At 34.2% G+C, this 20067-nt stretch overlaps 2 protein-coding genes across 2 annotated transcripts; both read left to right on the top strand.

Annotated features, from left to right (window-relative positions):
* The first annotated feature begins 3465 nt into the window (after positions 1 to 3465).
* Positions 3466 to 8415, top strand: LOC143566582 (cytochrome P450 CYP72A219-like). The gene is made up of 5 exons (XM_077053245.1): positions 3466 to 3824; positions 6377 to 6594; positions 6687 to 6931; positions 7091 to 7475; positions 7912 to 8415. Exons 1-5 carry the CDS (start codon positions 3545 to 3547, stop codon positions 8335 to 8337), a joined length of 1554 nt encoding a protein of 517 aa, XP_076909360.1. The 5' UTR covers positions 3466 to 3544; the 3' UTR covers positions 8338 to 8415.
* Positions 8416 to 13258: 4843 nt separating this feature from the next.
* On the top strand, positions 13259 to 18158 carry LOC143566581 (cytochrome P450 CYP72A219-like). Its single transcript, XM_077053244.1, has 5 exons — positions 13259 to 13617; positions 16168 to 16385; positions 16478 to 16722; positions 16882 to 17266; positions 17655 to 18158. Exons 1-5 carry the CDS (start codon positions 13338 to 13340, stop codon positions 18078 to 18080), a joined length of 1554 nt encoding a protein of 517 aa, XP_076909359.1. The 5' UTR covers positions 13259 to 13337; the 3' UTR covers positions 18081 to 18158.
* Positions 18159 to 20067: the final 1909 nt, after the last annotated feature.

Raw genomic sequence — 20067 nt, 5'->3', positions numbered from 1 at the left:
ATCGATCATGCCCAGTTTGAATTTCTGGTCGAATCGCTCGGCATGATCAATTTTGATTAAAACAACCTATCTATCCTTTTGTTTTAAAATTGTAAATATTATTCAAATATGTCACAATTTTAGAGGGAGAAAATGAGTTAAGTTTAACTCACCAAAAAGATTTTCAATTTATCTTAAGAAAAGCAAAAACAAATCATTTGATTTACCAAAAAGATTTTATATTACTTTTAAGAAAATCTAAAAGGAATTGTCTCGTTTAGAGGGAGCTCCTGCTTAGAGGGACTCGGATAATTAAAATTTTCAAATTTTGAGAAATTGATTCGACCATTGGAAAATGATAGTACATTGATATGCAATGATCCTAGCGCATGAAAAGAGTAGATCAAAAGTCTACAAAATCACTCACAGATGTGTAGATAGGCTTGACAAACAAGTAAGTGTCGGGTGATATAAACCTAAATTCCTGCTGGTACTAGTGGATATACGATTATGAAGCGGTTGCATGATTCCGTGAAGTCATATTCATGAAGGCAGAAATGTAATTATATATGTCATACCCAAGCCTCTCTTTACCTGATCACAGTTGTCTTATGAAATAAGTGTCAATTTAATTTTTCATTTGAGTCAAGAAAAGCCTCATAGAAAGGCAAGAAAAAGGAAAACAAAAGAGTCAAGAAAAGAAAAAGAAAAACAGAAAAACAAAATAAAAAATTAGAAAAAGAGTCATTTAGGATTTTAACTTCTGCTTTATTTCTTCATTTATTTTGATTCAAGCCTTGGACTTTCTCTGTTTGTAGTCATACAAGATCTGATTGTTAAGGCCCTGAATCTTCTGCTTTATTTTAATCTTTCTAGATCGAGTCACGTGTGCAAAGCACAAAATGTTAAGTGTACAAAGTACAAAGTGTCAAGTATGTTAATAAGAGTACTGTGATCAAATAAGAAATGTTTAAGTCAAGTTGAGGTGATATGTTAACACAAAGTAAGCCCGAGATATGATGGAATAAGTAACATGTCTGATTATGTGGGGACCACATAAGCACCGTGCCTAATTGTACTTTAAACGTATCACTTTGACATCAAAACACTTGTCAAGTTAAACAAACGGACAATATCTACAGTCGGTGATGAAATTATGACATAATAATATCAAAATGGAAACGCAATCTAGGGCTTTGCAAATCAATATGATTCCATGTTGTGATCTTTCTCACAAAAATATTAAAATCATTAGAAAATTTTGTAAATATTATTGATATATAATATTAATTTCATCTTTACTCCTATCTTTTATTGTTTATTTTGATTTTGTTTTATTTTTGTTTCAACTTCAAAATACTATGTATATATTTTCGTAATATTAAACTATATGAAAATGCCAAAAAGATTTTAAGTTTTTATTGTGTTCGTACATATTTTATTAAACCTTGTTTATTCAAAATCACATGTTTTGTGGTTAAGGTCGTTCATACAAAGTTTGTTGGAAATCTAGGACTTAAACAAATCACTTACAAGTTGAGGGACTAAAATTGGGAGGGTCTATGAACGAATTATTCTTTGACCCTCGAGAGGGCCTGTGAACGAATCTGATTCGTTCTAAGTTTTGTGTAGTTATACATGGACATGTAGATCAAGATCAAGTCTGCTTGGAGTTGCAGATGCTGAAGCGCTTAAAAGAAACGAGAACATGAAAGTTGGTGGTTAAAACTAAAAATGAACTTACTTTATCTGAAGACAAGGAAAATAAACCAATCGGCACAAGAAAGTCAACAAAAGAAATTAGATGTCGAGCCTCCCGCATCTGATGTTTCTAAAATTTGCTGTTGCCGATCCTTCCCAGAAAATAAGATAAGAACGGAAAATAAAGATTTGTCCAAGATCCAATCTGGTTCAAGACCCTAGATCAAGACAAGTACTAAGTTTCAAGAAATAAAGACAAAGCAAAAAACTTGACGAAGGTTCCTCGACATACTCAATCCTAGAGGGAGATTGTAGGCCAATATTATATATTGCTTTTAGGATTGTATATGTCGTTCTAGTTTGCTTTTAGTCGATGTATTACGTACTCGGTATGTTTATTTTGTACGTTTATTTTGTAAGTATTGGAGAAATGGGGACCCTATAAAAGGTTCACTTAACCATTTCTCCAAAAAACTCTTCACAACTCAAGACACTTTTTAGAAAATAAAGTTTCTTCTCTCCATCCTCTTCTTTCTTATCTTCAAGCAAATAACTAAACAAAACTAAGATCCGAGATCCGAGTGTCGTTGGTGATTTCCGCTAACCAACAACACGGATTGATCCGAGTCAAGTCTTGAGATCCATCTAGAGGACCTACATGATTACATAAATCAAGGAACATGATTATATAACCTTTCCCATCGATAATATAAATCAACGATAAATGGGTTTTGTAAGAGTACTGCTTTCCAAGGATCAACGATAAATCGATACTGCTTTATTATATAAATCAACAATATAAATCATGTTCCTTTCCAACAATAATCATGTTCCTTGATTTATATTATCGTTGGTCCTCTAGAAATAAAGCAATACTCTTATTAACATGTTCCTTACAATAAAGCAGTACTCTTGTAGGTCATTTAGATGGATCTCAAGACTTGACTCGGATCAATCCGTGTTGTTGGTTAGCGGAAATCACCAACGACACTCGGATCTCGGATCTTAGTTTTGTTTAGTTATTTGCTTGAAGATAAGAAAGAAGAGGATGGAGAGAAGAAACTTTATTTTCTAAAAAGTGTCTTGAGTTGTGAAGAGTTTTTTGGAGAAATGGTTAAGTGAACCTTTTATAGGGTCCCCATTTCTCCAATACTTACAAAATAAACGTACAAAATAAAAATACCGAGTACGTAATACATCGACTAAAAGCAAACTAAAATGACACATACAATCCTAAAACCAATATATAATATTGGTCCTACAATATCTTTAAACATATGAACTACAACATCAAGGAGATCTTAAAAAACAACACAATAAGTACATGCACAACTTATAAATGCCCTCGCACAACATTAAAGATAGCATGCTTGATGCATTAATGCATTTTATGACAGTTCAATCTCACAATAGCAACATGGACCTTTTTAAGCTTCTAAAATATCTTTCAGACCATGACCACTGCCCCGAACAACGCAAAAAATGACCGTTACTCTTACATTAAACCTGTCTTTACCCTAAAATAACCTTTCATATATTTACTTCCGTTGGAGTCTCGTCATGAGGGATCTAGCCTAGTCGAGCCTAGCAGTATCGTGTCTTTGAGATCAATATCGGATGTGTGAGAAACCGAATTTGTCATTATATTAAACTTTTAACCATTAATAAATACCATGTTATATGCTACACTCTTTATAAATGGTATACTCACATAAATCTGGGCTTTCAGTCTTTCACACAAAACTGTTAAAAGGGTCCATCACAAATTATTCAAAAGTATAAGGGAACTAAAGCAAACATCATCCATCAATAAATATCATTTTCTCCTAAAGTCATCACATGATTTAGAAAGTTTCCTACCAAGATGGAAGTAAGTGGGGTATGGCGTGGTGTGGGAATAATAATATTGATAATACTTGTGTGGTGTGCATCAAGGTTTTTGATTTGGGTGTGGCTCAAACCAAAGAGAACGGAGAAGTTCTTAAGAAAGCAAGGCCTCAAGGGAAGCCCTTATAGATTCTTGTTTGGAGACGTAAAAGAGTTTGTAAAGATGGTAAAAGACGCCAAATCAAAACCTATAAATCTCAACGACAATATAGTCGTCCGAGTCTTGCCCTTCCAACATAAATCTGTCACTGCTTATGGTACACGTTCTGGCTCATTTAACCTTACTATTTTCCTTCATCCATTCCCATTATTTTGATACTTTAGTAGTATTTAAAATAGAACAATACCCGCAATTGTCAACATGACAACAACATGTGTTTATCTCTTTTGTTTTTTGCTTTTGACACATATAGTTTCCTAGCCTCGAAGGTTGTGGAATTTTTTAAGTGGGTCGTGCATTCTTTGGCCACTAAGACCTCAAACTTTGTTGTTCTTAGGATTGGTTTCCCTGTCTAAAAGGGGGATTGCGACGCAGCTTTGTTGCTCGTTTACCTGCTATGTTATTGTAATCAGTTTGTATTTATTGGAAATATAAAAAATTTTGTTTAAAATACTAACCACTCTGTTTTAAAGAAAAAAGATCTAGCTGAAGTTAATATAATGAAAAATTAAAATGAGGATAGATATGTGGGTGGACATGGTTGAAAGATGGTAGGGTCAGACTCAAGGGCGGACATAGGTGTATCCCTTATTTTCTTCTTTTTATTATTAATTTTTTCCTGATGAGCGAAGACTTGGTCAATGTCCCAAAGTCCCCTATCACCACCTACTTCTACAAAATATTCTGAAGAAAAACACCGTTCATAGTCCCTTTGGGCATGCATAATCCCGATAAAGTTGCCCACTGGGGCATGATGGAATGCTCATGGATAAATAATTGGAAGTGTACAATACGGATCTATAAGAGAATTTTAAGGGTAACCTAATTTTTTTTAAGATGTTTTTAGAGAGCATTTGTGTGACCTAAAATATCTTCTGTCAAGTATATAAAAAAAATTAAAGTTATTAAAAACTAGAAAGAATTGCTCACATAAACCCTAATTTCGTAACATTAAAGAATTATAATTAGAGTTTAGCATAATATTTTTAAATATCAAAAATTTAAATTACTTAATTATACATGCTAACATATGAATAAATATTCATACATAATTAAATTTACATATACTTAACGATAAAAATCAAAACCAAAACAAATAAAAGAAATTGATAATTTTGAAAGAATGCCAAAAGATTTTTTTAGAATTGTACACTGATCTATAGATGCTTTAATTTATGATATATAATAAACTAAAATAATGAAAAAATAGGTTTTCTTTGTAGGTAGGTTATAGGTGGGTAGCCTATATGTTTTAAAATACTACTTTAACTATTTTCATATTACATAGTATACTTCTTCTTCTTCAATGTTTCAATAAGAGTTCGCCAGGAACCGCTCTATTGCAGGAAAATTCTTAAAAACATTTTTTTTTCCTCTTTGAACTTCAAAGGTAAAGCTTTTGAGGGGTATCCTAATGTTTGTTCAAGGGTAACCTATCTCTAAAGTAGAGGGAAAAAACAAAAATTTAACATATCGTCAAGAAAGTTGAGGGGTAACCCGGGCAACCCCTGGCTTCCATGTAGATCCGCCCCTGGTGTACAATATCAGGATTAGGGGCATGGATACATGTGCCGGCTCAATTGTTATTTGGCCTTGGAATGTAGTCTAACCCGAGAATTAAAAAGGGTTATTAATTGGATGCTTAATGATCATGTTAGGGTTATTAGGTTTCTTGTTAGTTAAGTTGTGTTAACATTTATAAATAAGGGCAACCGAGTTAGGGATTGTTGAGAAGAAGAGTCAAACCGAGTTAGGGTTTGAGAGTTGTAATCAGTTTTTTTGATTTATTTTTCTGATTAATATAAACGAGAGTTAGTCGTTTACTTCGTGTTTGATTATCGATGGAGACTTGAATAGGCGATCAGAGGAGGATAGAAGAGTAACGTATACTGGAACGATATATATGGTGAGATCCCAATAGCAAGGATGGTAATCTTGATCAAAGAGGCGCCTCTACGGTGTACCCTACCCGATTATGGCCTCGGCCGGCCTTGATTATATATATCTCAGTCAATCGTGCCTGCCCTGCCATCTCCTTCCTCGAGAACCGAGTGAGTCTCATGTATGCCTTGTCCCCCGTGAGAACTGTAGAAATGCATGAGGCTCATAAACCATCTGAACACTTTCGTCGGAATTGGAATTTCTCGACATATTCTACGCAACATAATCAATAAAAAAAACCATTTTTTTTTGAAAAATTATGAGTCATATAGAAGCTATACGGGCCGTATAGTGGTTTGATGTTCTTGACCAGATGCATCATATAGGTCGAGGCTTTTGTTTAGAAAGATACGACTCATATGGTGGAAACTCTAAATTTAGTGGCTTTTAATAAGTATCATATAAAATAATTGTTCGACATGTTTTATCGTAAAAAACATTGATAACCCACAAAAATAGGTATTTATACTACTCATATATAGCGGGTATAGGAAACTTTGCATATCCAGTGAGAGGTGGTGTCTGTTTAACAACTTTCTTATATTTTTATGGATGTCGCTTGTTCCATTAAATCTACCATTTAATGCATTTCTACACTATCGTGCATTAAACCAAGAAAATAAATGGGAACTATTTGCTAATATTTTAAAATTTTTGATTTTTCTTCAAATGACATATATAAAAGATGTTATTTTATTTAATGCATAGGAAAAAACTACTTCACCTGGTTGGGACCTATACCTGTGGTGCATATAACTGAACCGGCTATGATAAAAGAAGTCTTTGCAAATAATTATCAATTTCAAAAGGCGAAGGGAAACCCTTTTATAAAGTTACTAGTAGCAGGTCTAGCTGACGTTGAATGCGATCAATGGAGCAAACACCGGAAAATTATCAATCCTGCTTTCCATGTTGAGAAACTCAAGGTTTGTTATTATATATTGTCTTATGTCTTTAAGAAAATATAGCAAAAGTTTTTTTAAAGAAACCAGTAAATGATATTAAGTTTTCTTTATAGCATATGGTTCCTGCATTTGATATGTGTTGTGCTGAGATGATCAACAAATGGGAAGATATTTTAGGGACGGAAAGCTCGTGTGAACTTGATGTATGGCCTTATCTACAAACATTCTCGAGTGATGTAATTTCGCGTACTGCGTTTGGTAGTAGTTTTGAGGAAGGTAAAAGAATATTTGAATTACAAAGAGAACAAGCACAATTGGTCATAGAGGCTATACAATCAATCTACATTCCAGGATCAAGGTGAGTATATATGTTCTTCATAACCTAACTTTTGAGCTCCTTTTGTTTTGATTCATGGAGGTCGAAGGATTATTACAATATATTTCATTTTAAAATTGCAATACTTTATGTTTTATTGTTGAAACGATATGAGTTTTAAAATCAAACACAACTTCGCAGATTTTTACCAACAAAGAAAAATAAGAGAATGAAGGAAATTGACCGTAAAGTGAGGGCTTCAATAAGGAGTATCATCGACAAGCGAATTGTCTCAATTAAAGAAGGACAAAGCACTAATGAAGACTTGTTGGGCATACTTCTGGATTCCAATTACAAAGAAATAAAACAACAAGGGAATACCAATTCTGGATTAAGTATTGATGAAATCGTTGATGAGTGTAAGCTTTTCTACTTTGCAGGACAAGAGACCACAGGAAACTTGCTTGTTTGGACGATGGTGTTGTTGGCTCAACACAAAGATTGGCAAGCCCGGGCTAGAGATGAAGTTTCACTAGTCTGTGGAGAGAAGAAAATGGATATCGATGGATTGAATCGTTTAAAAGTAGTAAGTGTTTTCACCCTTTGATGGAAAAAAAGATCTTATATATTGTGCTGCATTGTTTTTAGAAATCTATTTATTTCCATGATTCTATGGTGTAAGCTATAAAGTATCAAGTAACACTAGTTCTAAGATACTTTTCTCACTGGTTGGCATTAATTATAACTTAGCAGAATAATAATAATAATAATAATAATAATAATAATAATAATAATAATAATAATAATAATAATAATAATAATAATAATTGGGATTCTTTTATAATAATAATAATAATAATAATAATAATAATAATAATAATAATAATAATAATAATAATAATAATAATAATAATAATAAGGTTTCATACTTTTTGCCTAAAGTAGCACCAACAATTGTGCAACATATATTGGGATTTGTCTATATTGTTTTTAAGAATATTTTACTCGCTATTTTTTTGCAGGTTAACATGATTTTTAGTGAGGTGCTTAGACTTTACCCCCCGGTGGTATTTTTAGTACGCACGATACATCAAGAAACCAAATTAGGAGACATAACCTTACCTGCTGGATCTTTGCTACAATTGCATAATATGCTTTTGCACCATGACCATGGCATATGGGGTGATGATGTTAAGGCATTCAAACCTGAAAGATTTTCCGAAGGTGTGTCAAAGGTGACCAAGGGTCAAGCATCATACATTCCTTTTGGTTGGGGTCCTCGTATATGCATTGGACAAAATTTTGCTTTGTTGGAAGCGAAAACCACGCTAGCAATGATTCTACAACATTTTCAATTTGATCTCTCACCATCTTATTCTCATGCCCCACACGTAATCGTCACTCTTCAACCTCAGTTTGGAGCTCATTTGATATTAAGAAAACTTTAAATGATATGAACGTCATGCATATGCTCGTATTTTGCTTTGTTTATGCTACACTAAAACTACAATACGTTGTCACCTCAGGGTTTGAGCTATATATATGTAATGTACGTGTTATGTTGATGTCTATCGAACGAATAAGAATTACTCTTTACATCCTCACTAGTTTTTATGCTTGTTTACCCTCAGTACTTGTTTTCAGTACTTCAAATCCACAAAGAACTTCAATAGCCTCTAATCCTCACAACAAGGGGCTTCACTGTGAAATTGTATGATGACTCCAGCTATCCACGGACCATGACATTTATCGTCCTGAACAGAAGGCATCAAGTTAGGCAACACAAGGAATTCCAGGGTTTTTTTTTTGCTACAAATCTTTCTCATCTTTCTCATTTTTGTCTCATTTTATAGAATAACTTGACCTAGAATATTAACACTAAAATTAGTTTTCTGCGCTAGAATTTTAGCTGTATTAGTTTTCTATTGTATTTTAAGTAAACAAAAAAATAAAAATAAAAACGAAAGAGTGGCTTTTTGAATCAAAATACTCTTTAATTCTAAGTTCAGGAGTCGTGCTCTTAGTGTAATTGGTAAAACACAATTTTAATTGATATAACGCCCTATATATATGCACATCTTTATATAAACATGTACATGCTGTTAAAAAAATATATGTTCTACCTTTAAGTGTATCGTTATATATCGTAACATGGTTTGGATCTAAAATGTAGTATGTCTTGGAGTCCTTTCTTTGTCATTGTTAACGTACAATAATTTTGTAATTGGTTTTCTTGCCTCCCTTCGCATTAATCTCTCAAATAACAACAATTTACAATTCTCTATATTAGGATAGAGATCAATATAATAAATATAATTACAAGGTAAATATACGTGCCAGCTATACACACCAGTAGTCGAAGCGAGAGGTGAACGGATGCTGAGATGGGAGTGAAAATCTTTGAATAATACTCGTGGAAGACCTTTAGTAAACATATTTGCAATCCGATATGGCGAGGGAACATGAAGTATACGAACCTGCTCGCAAACGAAGTGAATGTCAAGTTCAATGTGTTTCGTCCGCTGATGTTGCACAGGATTACCGGAGAGATAAATAGCACTAACATTATCACAATATGCAATGGTGGCTTGAGATAACGGTCGGTGAAGCTCCAGAAGTAGATTACGAAGCCAACATATTTCTGCTACCACGTTGGCTACTCCCCGGTATTCTGCTTCTACACTTGATCTAGAAATTGTTGGTTGCCGTTTGGAAGACCAAGAAATGAGATTGGAGACATAGTAGACACAATACCCTGACGCGGAATGGCGAGTATCTAGACAACCAGCCCAATCGGCATCAGTGTATACATACATACGTATATACATACATGTTTCTAACATGAAAGTTGACATGCATATCAAAAATAAAATAAAATAAAAAGAAGAAGAAGGAAAGAAAGACATGCGTAAAAGGCGGGGAGTTGATCACGGAGGAATATGACATCTTTGGATAATAAAGTTAAAAGCTTCTAATGTAAAAAGCCAGAAAACGAGTGAGAACATAGAGGATGTGTTAGGCGGGCGGGTAACCACTCCCATTATATTATCCATGTTTTCATTAGAGTTGACTACAATCTGGTCGTTATTCAAACAACCACGCGACAATGGATACACTGAGGCCATATATAGAAACTAAGATTAGCATAGACACATAATATATCGCTCATTTACTAACATCTAAAAATGGCTTCAATCTTCAACCGAGGAGGACTTGCACTGGCTCTCATTATTCTCATCGTTGTTAGCTCATCGTTCCGAACCATTTCGTTCGCAGATGCCCGACGCCGATACAACCGCGTCCGTTAACTAGGTTTGTTTATTATCCTTTTGATATACAACTGAGTTTTAGCTTTCATATGTTGCTGTTTAGAATTTTGTGTTTTCGTTAATAACTCTTAAAAGAGATTGCCGCATGATTGTTATTATATCTAAAACAATTATTATTATACACAAGTTTGAACTACAGCAGCTTAAATGGACCGGATTTGTTGTCGCAAACACTCGCAATTGCCCTTTTGCCACCACTTTGCAACCGAAACCGCTATGGATAAACCATGAGAAAGTTTTCTACCGCCTTAGACCGTCACAAATTTTATTTTTTTCTTCTCATTTTTGCGACTGCTCTAACAGTCGCAAAGTTTTCCATAACCATTTTTGTAATAAATTTCGTCACAAATTTATTTTTTTATATGGATTGTTTGCCACCGCTTTAAATGGTAGTTTGCCAACAAAACGGTGACTTGTTTGTGACTGAATCGAGGTTGGTCATTATTTTTGCGACCAATATGAATTTTGGTCGCAAGTCCGTCGCAATTTATTCACAATTTTTAACGTTGCAAATTAATAGGCAGCTTTAGCGGTGTGTAACTAATATATATTATACTATTCAAATGCTCAATTGCATTAATTAACGAATACAACTTTTTATTTAAACAATAGTTTGGTTGGATTTGAATAAATGCTTTAAGTTGTTCAATATATAAAATTTGCGTTTGAAAACTCAACTATCACAATTAATATTCTTGTTAATCAACAGATCACTTGGTTTAACAAAAGTTTAACCAATAAGTTGATGGTCTTGTTATCTTTTCCACACATAATTTTGTTTTGACCTTTTTATGTGCAGCTGACGACTGCATTAATTCACCAAGACAAGGAGAAATACCCAGGTGTGGCGGCCAAGGTGGAAGGGGTGGACCACTAGACCGGGAACACCAAGTGGTTCGAGCCATTGTGAGAACGGTTGCTGTAAAAAGGATAACTTTGGTGAATGTGTATGTTGCTAATAGCAAACATATATGTTCAACATGTTAATTAAGATTTGAAATAATTTAGTTTTTTTAAAGGGAGATTAATAACAATTCATCTCTGTTATGTTGACACAATATTCGATATATAATTATAGCAAACCAATACATTCTTGGCTCAATATGGCATTCATAATTTAGATATCATGACTCCTACGTCCAAGTGTGTGTTAAGTTATTACTCAGCGAGTAGAAAACGCTCTGACTAGATGTTGCGTTTATTTTCCACGATATTTTCAATCAAACATAACTTTTAAGTCATGACAAGTATATAAAGATTTGACAGAATTGCAAATTTAGTTTTTTAAACAGACTAAGTCGTCTAGGTATCCCATGGCAAATATAGCTGAAGGGAGCCTATCTGACGAAGCCAAGGCCTTTAACTCTTTCCTATATGCTGAAAAAATCCCGACTTATGTGGAACAAGCCTTACAATCAAAGAATTGGTAGGATGCAATGGAAACAGAGATGAGGGCACTAAAGAAAAATGACACATGGGAAAAGTGTGACCATCCACCGAGAAAGAAACCAGTAAAATATGTCGATGGATCTTCTCAATTAAACATAAGCCTGATGGAACTATTGAAAGATGTAAGGCACGATTAGTGGCTAAAGGCTATACCCAAACTTACGGAGTTGACTACTCAGAAACATTCTCTCCGGTAGCCAAGGTCAACACAATCCGGTCCCTTTTTTCTTTCGCTGCAAACGAAGGATGGCCTATTCATCAATTTGATGTTAAGAATGCATTCTTACATTGAGAATTAAAGGAAGAAGTATATATGGAAGCTCCTTCTGGATTCACAAAAAATAAGGAAGTCTGTCGATTAAAATAATCACTCTACGGGCTTAAACAATCTCCTCGAGCTTGGTTTGGCAAATTTACCCTAGCAATGATATGATATGGGTTTCGCCAAAGCAACTTCGATCATACACTTTTCCTTAAACAAAGAGGTAAACTTGTAACTTGCTTAATTATATATGTTGATAGCATGATCATTACAGGAAACGATAAGAAAGAAATGAAGAAGTTAAAGGCAAATTTATCCACAGAATTCGAAATGAAGGACCTAGAAAGACTTAAGTACTTTCTTGGAATGGAAGTACTAAGTTCTAAACAAGGGATCTTTATATGTTAGAAGAAGTATATTCTTGACCTTCTAGCTGAGACAGGAATGATCGATTGCAAGCCTACCGACACACCAATTGCGGTAAACCATAAACTCCATATGAAAGAAGATGGGAAATTGGCAAACAAAGAAAGATACCAAAGCTTGGTAGGAAAATTGATATACCTCTCGCATACTCGTCCAGATATTGCATATGCGGTTGGGGTGGTCTGCAAATTTATGCATCAACCTCAAGTAAGTCATATGGAAGCCATAAAGAGGATTATTAGTTATCTCAAAGGGACAGCAGGCCACGGGGTCCTCTTTCAACCAAATAACCACCTAAAAGTTCAATTGTATAATGATTCAGACTGAGCAGGAGATAAAGATGACGAAAGATCAACATCAATATATAATATTGGTCCTACAATATCTTTAAACATATGAACTACAACATCAAGGAGATCTTAAAAAACAACACAATAAGTACATGCACAACTTATAAATGCCCTCGCACAACATTAAAGATAGCATGCTTGATGCATTAATGCATTTTATGACAGTTCAATCTCACAATAGCAACATGGACCTTTTTAAGCTTCTAAAATATCTTTCAGACCATGACCACTGCCCCGAACAACGCAAAAAATGACCGTTACTCTTACATTGAACCTGTCTTTACCCTAAAATAACCTTTCATATATTTACTTCCGTTGGAGTCTCGTCATGAGGGATCTAGCCTAGTCGAGCCTAGCAGTATCGTGTCTTTGAGATCAATATCGGATGTGTGAGAAACCGAATTTGTCATTATATTAAACTTTTAACCATTAATAAATACCATGTTATATGCTACACTCTTTATAAATGGTATACTCACATAAATCTGGGCTTTCAGTCTTTCACACAAAACTGTTAAAAGGGTCCATCATAAATTATTCAAAAGTATAAGGGAACTAAAGCAAACATCATCCATCAATAAATATCATTTTCTCCTAAAGTCATCACATGATTTAGAAAGTTTCCTACCAAGATGGAAGTAAGTGGGGTATGGCGTGGTGTGGGAATAATAATATTGATAATACTTGTGTGGTGTGCATCAAGGTTTTTGATTTGGGTGTGGCTCAAACCAAAGAGAACGGAGAAGTTCTTAAGAAAGCAAGGCCTCAAGGGAAGCCCTTATAGATTCTTGTTTGGAGACGTAAAAGAGTTTGTAAAGATGGTAAAAGACGCCAAATCAAAACCTATAAATCTCAACGACAATATAGTCGTCCGAGTCTTGCCCTTCCAACATAAATCTGTCACTGCTTATGGTACACGTTCTGGCTCATTTAACCTTACTATTTTCCTTCATCCATTCCCATTATTTTGATACTTTAGTAGTATTTAAAATAGAACAATACCCGCAATTGTCAACATGACAACAACGTGTGTTTATCTCTTTTGTTTTTTGCTTTTGACACATATAGTTTCCTAGCCTCGAAGGTTGTGGAATTTTTTAAGTGGGTCGTGCATTCTTTGGCCACTAAGACCTCAAACTTTGTTGTTCTTAGGATTGGTTTCCCTGTCTAAAAGGGGGATTGCGACGCAGCTTTGTTGCTCGTTTACCTGCTATGTTATTGTAATCAGTTTGTATTTATTGGAAATATAAAAAATTTTGTTTAAATACTAACCACTCTGTTTTAAAGAAAAAAGATCTAGCTGAATTTAATATAATGAAAAATTAAAATGAGGATAGATATGTGGGTGGACATGGTTGAAAGATGGTAGGGTCAGACTCAAGGGCGGACATAGGTGTATCCCTTATTTTCTTCTTTTTATTATTATTTTTTTCCTGATGAGCGAAGACTTGGTCAATGTCCCAAAGTCCCCTATCACCACCTACTTCTACAAAATATTCTGAAGAAAAACACCGTTCATAGTACCTTTGGGCATGCATAATCCCGATAAAGTTGCCCACTGGGGCATGATGGAATGCTCATGGATAAATAATTGGAAGTGTACAATACGGATCTATAAGAGAATTTTAAGGGTAACCTAATTTTTTTTAAGATGTTTTTAGAGAGCATTTGTGTGACCTAAAATATCTTCTGTCAAGTATATAAAAAAAATTAAAGTTATTAAAAACTAGAAAGAATTGCTCACATAAACCCTAATTTCGTAACATTAAAGAATTATAATTAGAGTTTAGCATAATATTTTTAAATATCAAAAATTTAAATTACTTAATTATAAATGCTAACATATGAATAAATATTCATACATAATTAAATTTACATATACTTAACGATAAAAATCAAAACCAAAACAAATAAAAGAAATTGATAATTTTGAAAGAATGCCAAAAGATTTTTTTAGAATTGTACACTGATCTATAGATGCTTTAATTTATGATATATAATAAACTAAAATAATGAAAAAATAGGTTTTCTTTGTAGGTAGGTTATAGGTGGGTAGCCTATATGTTTTAAAATACTACTTTAACTATTTTCATATTACATAGTATACTTCTTCTTCTTCAATGTTTCAATAAGAGTTCGCCAGGAACCGCTCTATTGCAGGAAAATTCTTAAAAACATTTTTTTTTCCTCTTTGAACTTCAAAGGTAAAGCTTTTGAGGGGTATCCTAATGTTTGTTCAAGGGTAACCTATCTCTAAAGTAGAGGGAAAAAACAAAAATTTAACATATCGTCAAGAAAGTTGAGGGGTAACCCGGGCAACCCCTGGCTTCCATGTAGATCCGCCCCTGGTGTACAATATCAGGATTAGGGGCATGGATACATGTGCCGGCTCAATTGTTATTTGGCCTTGGAATGTAGTCTAACCCGAGAATTAAAAAGGGTTATTAATTGGTTGCTTAATGATCATGTTAGGGTTATTAGGTTTCTTGTTAGTTAAGTTGTGTTAACATTTATAAATAAGGGCAACCGAGTTAGGGATTGTTGAGAAGAAGAGTCAAACCGAGTTAGGGTTTGAGAGTTGTAATCAGTTTTTTTGATTTATTTTTCTGATTAATATAAACGAGAGTTAGTCGTTTACTTCGTGTTTGATTATCGATGGAGACTTGAATAGGCGATCAGAGGAGGATAGAAGAGTAACGTATACTGGAACGATATATATGGTGAGATCCCAATAGCAAGGATGGTAATCTTGATCAAAGAGGCGCCTCTACGGTGTACCCTACCCGATTATGGCCTCGGCCGGCCTTGATTATATATATCTCAGTCAATCGTGCCGCCCTGCCATCTCCTTCCTCGAGAACCGAGTGAGTCTCATGTATGCCTTGTCCCCCGTGAGAACTGTAGAAATGCATGAGGCTCATAAACCATCTGAACACTTTCGTCGGAATTGGAATTTCTCGACATATTCTACGCAACATAATCAATAAAAAAAACCATTTTTTTTTGAAAAATTATGAGTCATATAGAAGCTATACGGGCCGTATAGTGGTTTGATGTTCTTGACCAGATGCATCATATAGGTCGAGGCTTTTGTTTAGAAAGATACGACTCATATGGTGGAAACTCTAAATTTAGTGGCTTTTAATAAGTATCATATAAAATAATTGTTCGACATGTTTTATCGTAAAAAACATTGATAACCCACAAAAATAGGTATTTATACTAGTCATATATAGCGGGTATAGGAAACTTTGCATATCCAGTGAGAGGTGGTGTCTGTTTAACAACTTTCTTATATTTTTATGGATGTCGCTTGTTCCATTAAATCTACCATTTAATGCATTTCTACACTATCGTGCATTAAACCAAGAAAATAAATGGGAACTATTTGCTAATATTTTAAAATTTTTGATTGTTCTTCAAATGACATATATAAAAGATGTTATTTTATTTAATGCATAGGAAAAAACTACTTCACCTGGTTGGGACCTATACCTGTGGTGCATATAACTGAACCGGCTATGATAAAAGAAGTCTTTGCAAATAATTATCAATTTCAAAAGGCGAAGGGAAACCCTTTTATAAAGTTACTAGTAGCAGGTCTAGCTGACGTTGAATGCGATCAATGGAGCAAACACCGGAAAATTATCAATCCTGCTTTCCATGTTGAGAAACTCAAGGTTTGTTATTATATATTGTCTTATGTCTTTAAGAAAATGTAGCAAAAGTTTTTTTAAAGAAACCAGTAAATGATATTAAGTTTTCTTTATAGCATATGGTTCCTGCATTTGATATGTGTTGTGCTGAGATGATCAACAAATGGGAAGATATTTTAGGGACGGAAAGCTCGTGTGAACTTGATGTATGGCCTTATCTACAAACATTCTCGAGTGATGTAATTTCGCGTACTGCGTTTGGTAGTAGTTTTGAGGAAGGTAAAAGAATATTTGAATTACAAAGAGAACAAGCACAATTGGTCATAGAGGCTATACAATCAATCTACATTCCAGGATCAAGGTGAGTATATATGTTCTTCATAACCTAACTTTTGAGCTCCTTTTGTTTTGATTCATGGAGGTCGAAGGATTATTACAATATATTTCATTTTAAAATTGCAATACTTTATGTTTTATTGTTGAAACGATATGAGTTTTAAAATCAAACACAACTTCGCAGATTTTTACCAACAAAGAAAAATAAGAGAATGAAGGAAATTGACCGTAAAGTGAGGGCTTCAATAAGGAGTATCATCGACAAGCGAATTGTCTCAATTAAAGAAGGACAAAGCACTAATGAAGACTTGTTGGGCATACTTCTGGATTCCAATTACAAAGAAATAAAACAACAAGGGAATACCAATTCTGGATTAAGTATTGATGAAATCGTTGATGAGTGTAAGCTTTTCTACTTTGCAGGACAAGAGACCACAGGAAACTTGCTTGTTTGGACGATGGTGTTGTTGGCTCAACACAAAGATTGGCAAGCCCGGGCTAGAGATGAAGTTTCACTAGTCTGTGGAGAGAAGAAAATGGATATCGATGGATTGAATCGTTTAAAAGTAGTAAGTGTTTTCACCCTTTGATGGAAAAAAAGATCTTATATATTGTGCTGCATTGTTTTTAGAAATCTATTTATTTCCATGATTCTATGGTGTAAGCTATAAAGTATCAAGTAACACTAGTTCTAAGATACTTTTCTCACTGGTTGGCATTAATTATAACTTAGCATAATAATAATAATAATAATAATAATAATAATAATTGGGATTCTTTTATAATAATAATAATAATAATAATAATAATAATAATAATAATAATAATAATAATAATAATAATAATAATAATAAGGTTTCATACTTTTTGCCTAAAGTAGCACCAACAATTGTGCAACATATATTGGGATTTGTCTATATTGTTTTTAAGAATATTTTACTCGCTATTTTTTTGCAGGTTAACATGATTTTTAGTGAGGTGCTTAGACTTTACCCCCCGGTGGTATTTTTAGTACGCACGATACATCAAGAAACCAAATTAGGAGACATAACCTTACCTGCTGGATCTTTGCTACAATTGCATAATATGCTTTTGCACCATGACCATGGCATATGGGGTGATGATGTTAAGGCATTCAAACCTGAAAGATTTTCCGAAGGTGTGTCAAAGGTGACCAAGGGTCAAGCATCATACATTCCTTTTGGTTGGGGTCCTCGTATATGCATTGGACAAAATTTTGCTTTGTTGGAAGCGAAAACCACGCTAGCAATGATTCTACAACATTTTCAATTTGATCTCTCACCATCTTATTCTCATGCCCCACACGTAATCGTCACTCTTCAACCTCAGTTTGGAGCTCATTTGATATTAAGAAAACTTTAAATGATATGAACGTCATGCATATGCTCGTATTTTGCTTTGTTTATGCTACACTAAAACTACAATACGTTGTCACCTCAGGGTTTGAGCTATATATATGTAATGTACGTGTTATGTTGATGTCTATCGAACGAATAAGAATTACTCTTTACATCCTCACTAGTTTTTATGCTTGTTTACCCTCAGTACTTGTTTTCAGTACTTCAAATCCACAAAGAACTTCAATAGCCTCTAATCCTCACAACAAGGGGCTTCACTGTGAAATTGTATGATGACTCCAGCTATCCACGGACCATGACATTTATCGTCCTGAACAGAAGGCATCAAGTTAGGCAACACAAGGAATTCCAGGGTTTTTTTTTTCTACAAATCTTTCTCATCTTTCTCATTTTTGTCTCATTTTATAGAATAACTTGACCTAGAATATTAACACTAAAATTAGTTTTCTGCGCTAGAATTTTAGCTGTATTAGTTTTCTATTGTATTTTAAGTAAACAAAAAAATAAAAATAAAAACGAAAGAGTGGCTTTTTGAATCAAAATACTCTTTAATTCTAAGTTCAGGAGTCGTGCTCTTAGTGTAATTGGTAAAACACAATTTTAATTGATATAACGCCCTATATATATATACACATCTTTATATAAACATGTACATGCTGTTCAAAAAATATATGTTCTACCTTTAAGTGTATCGTTATATATCGTAACATGGTTTGGACCTAAAATGTAGTATGTCTTGGAGTCCTTTCTTTGTCATTGTTAACGTACAATAATTTTGTAATTGGTTTTCTTGCCTCCCTTCGCATTAATCTCTCAAATAACAGCAATTTACAATTCTCTATATTAGGATAGAGATCAATATAATAAATATAATTACAAGGTAAATATACGTGCCAGCTATACACACCAGTAGTCGAAGCGAGAGGTGAACGGATGCTGAGATGGGAGTGAAAATCTTTGAATAATACTCGTGGAAGACCTTTAGTAAACATATTTGCAATCCGATATGGCGAGGGAACATGAAGTATACGAACCTGCTCGCAAACGAAGTGAATGTCAAGTTCAATGTGTTTCGTCCGCTGATGTTGCACAGGATTACCGGAGAGATAAATAGCACTAACATTATCACAATATGCAATGGTGGCTTGAGATAACGGTCGGTGAAGCTCCAGAAGTAGATTACGAAGCCAACATATTTCTGCTACCACGTTGGCTACTCCCCGGTATTCTGCTTCTACACTTGATCTAGAAATTGTTGGTTGCCGTTTGGAAGACCAAGAAATGAGATTGGAGACATAGTAGACACAATACCCTGACGCGGAATGGCGAGTATCTAGACAACCAGCCCAATCGGCATCAGTGTATACATACATACGTATATACATACATGTTTCTAACATGAAAGTTGACATGCATATCAAAAATAAAATAAAATAAAAAGAAGAAGAAGGAAAGAAAGACATGCGTAAAAGGCGGGGAGTTGATCACGGAGGAATATGACATCTTTGGATAATAAAGTTAAAAGCTTCTAATGTAAAAAGCCAGAAAACGAGTGAGAACATAGAGGATGTGTTAGGCGGGCGGGTAACCACTCCCATTATATTATCCATGTTTTCATTAGAGTTGACTACAATCTGGTCGTTATTCAAACAACCACGCGACAATGGATACACTGAGGCCATCTATAGAAACTAAGATTAGCATAGACACATAATATATCGCTCATTTACTAACATCTAAAAAGGGCTTCAATCTTCAACCGAGGAGGACTTGCACTGGCTCTCATTATTCTCATCGTTGTTAGCTCATCGTTCCGAACCATTTCGTTCGCAGATGCCCGACGCCGATACAACCGCGTCCGTCAACTAGGTTTGTTTATTATCCTTTTGATATACAACTGAGTTTTAGCTTTCATATGTTGCTGTTTAGAATTTTGTGTTTTCGTTAATAACTCTTAAAAGAGATTGCCGCATGATTGTTATTATATCTAA

Source organism: Bidens hawaiensis, unplaced genomic scaffold (genome assembly GCF_021521415.1).
Source record: "Bidens hawaiensis isolate Kalapana, Puna unplaced genomic scaffold, B.hawaiensis_p1.1 tig00022914_1, whole genome shotgun sequence".
Classification (NCBI taxonomy): Eukaryota; Viridiplantae; Streptophyta; class Magnoliopsida; order Asterales; family Asteraceae; genus Bidens; species Bidens hawaiensis.
Note: the sequence above shows the minus strand (reverse complement) of the source record. Positions and strands in the feature narration are given on the sequence as shown.

What these genes read in the sequence shown, in the direction of transcription:
- LOC143566582 (XM_077053245.1), top strand. Translation starts at nt 3,545, where the DNA reads ATGGAAGTAAGTGGGGTATGGCGTGGTGTGGGAATAATAATATTGATA. An exon ending in TAAATCTGTCACTGCTTATG is followed by an intron (nt 3,825 to 6,376) that starts GTACACGTTCTG and finishes TTTAATGCATAG; the next exon opens with GAAAAAACTACTTCACCTGG. An exon ending in ATCTACATTCCAGGATCAAG is followed by an intron (nt 6,932 to 7,090) that starts GTGAGTATATAT and finishes ACAACTTCGCAG; the next exon opens with ATTTTTACCAACAAAGAAAA.
- LOC143566581 (XM_077053244.1), top strand. Translation starts at nt 13,338, where the DNA reads ATGGAAGTAAGTGGGGTATGGCGTGGTGTGGGAATAATAATATTGATA. An exon ending in TAAATCTGTCACTGCTTATG is followed by an intron (nt 13,618 to 16,167) that starts GTACACGTTCTG and finishes TTTAATGCATAG; the next exon opens with GAAAAAACTACTTCACCTGG. An exon ending in GATTGAATCGTTTAAAAGTA is followed by an intron (nt 17,267 to 17,654) that starts GTAAGTGTTTTC and finishes ATTTTTTTGCAG; the next exon opens with GTTAACATGATTTTTAGTGA.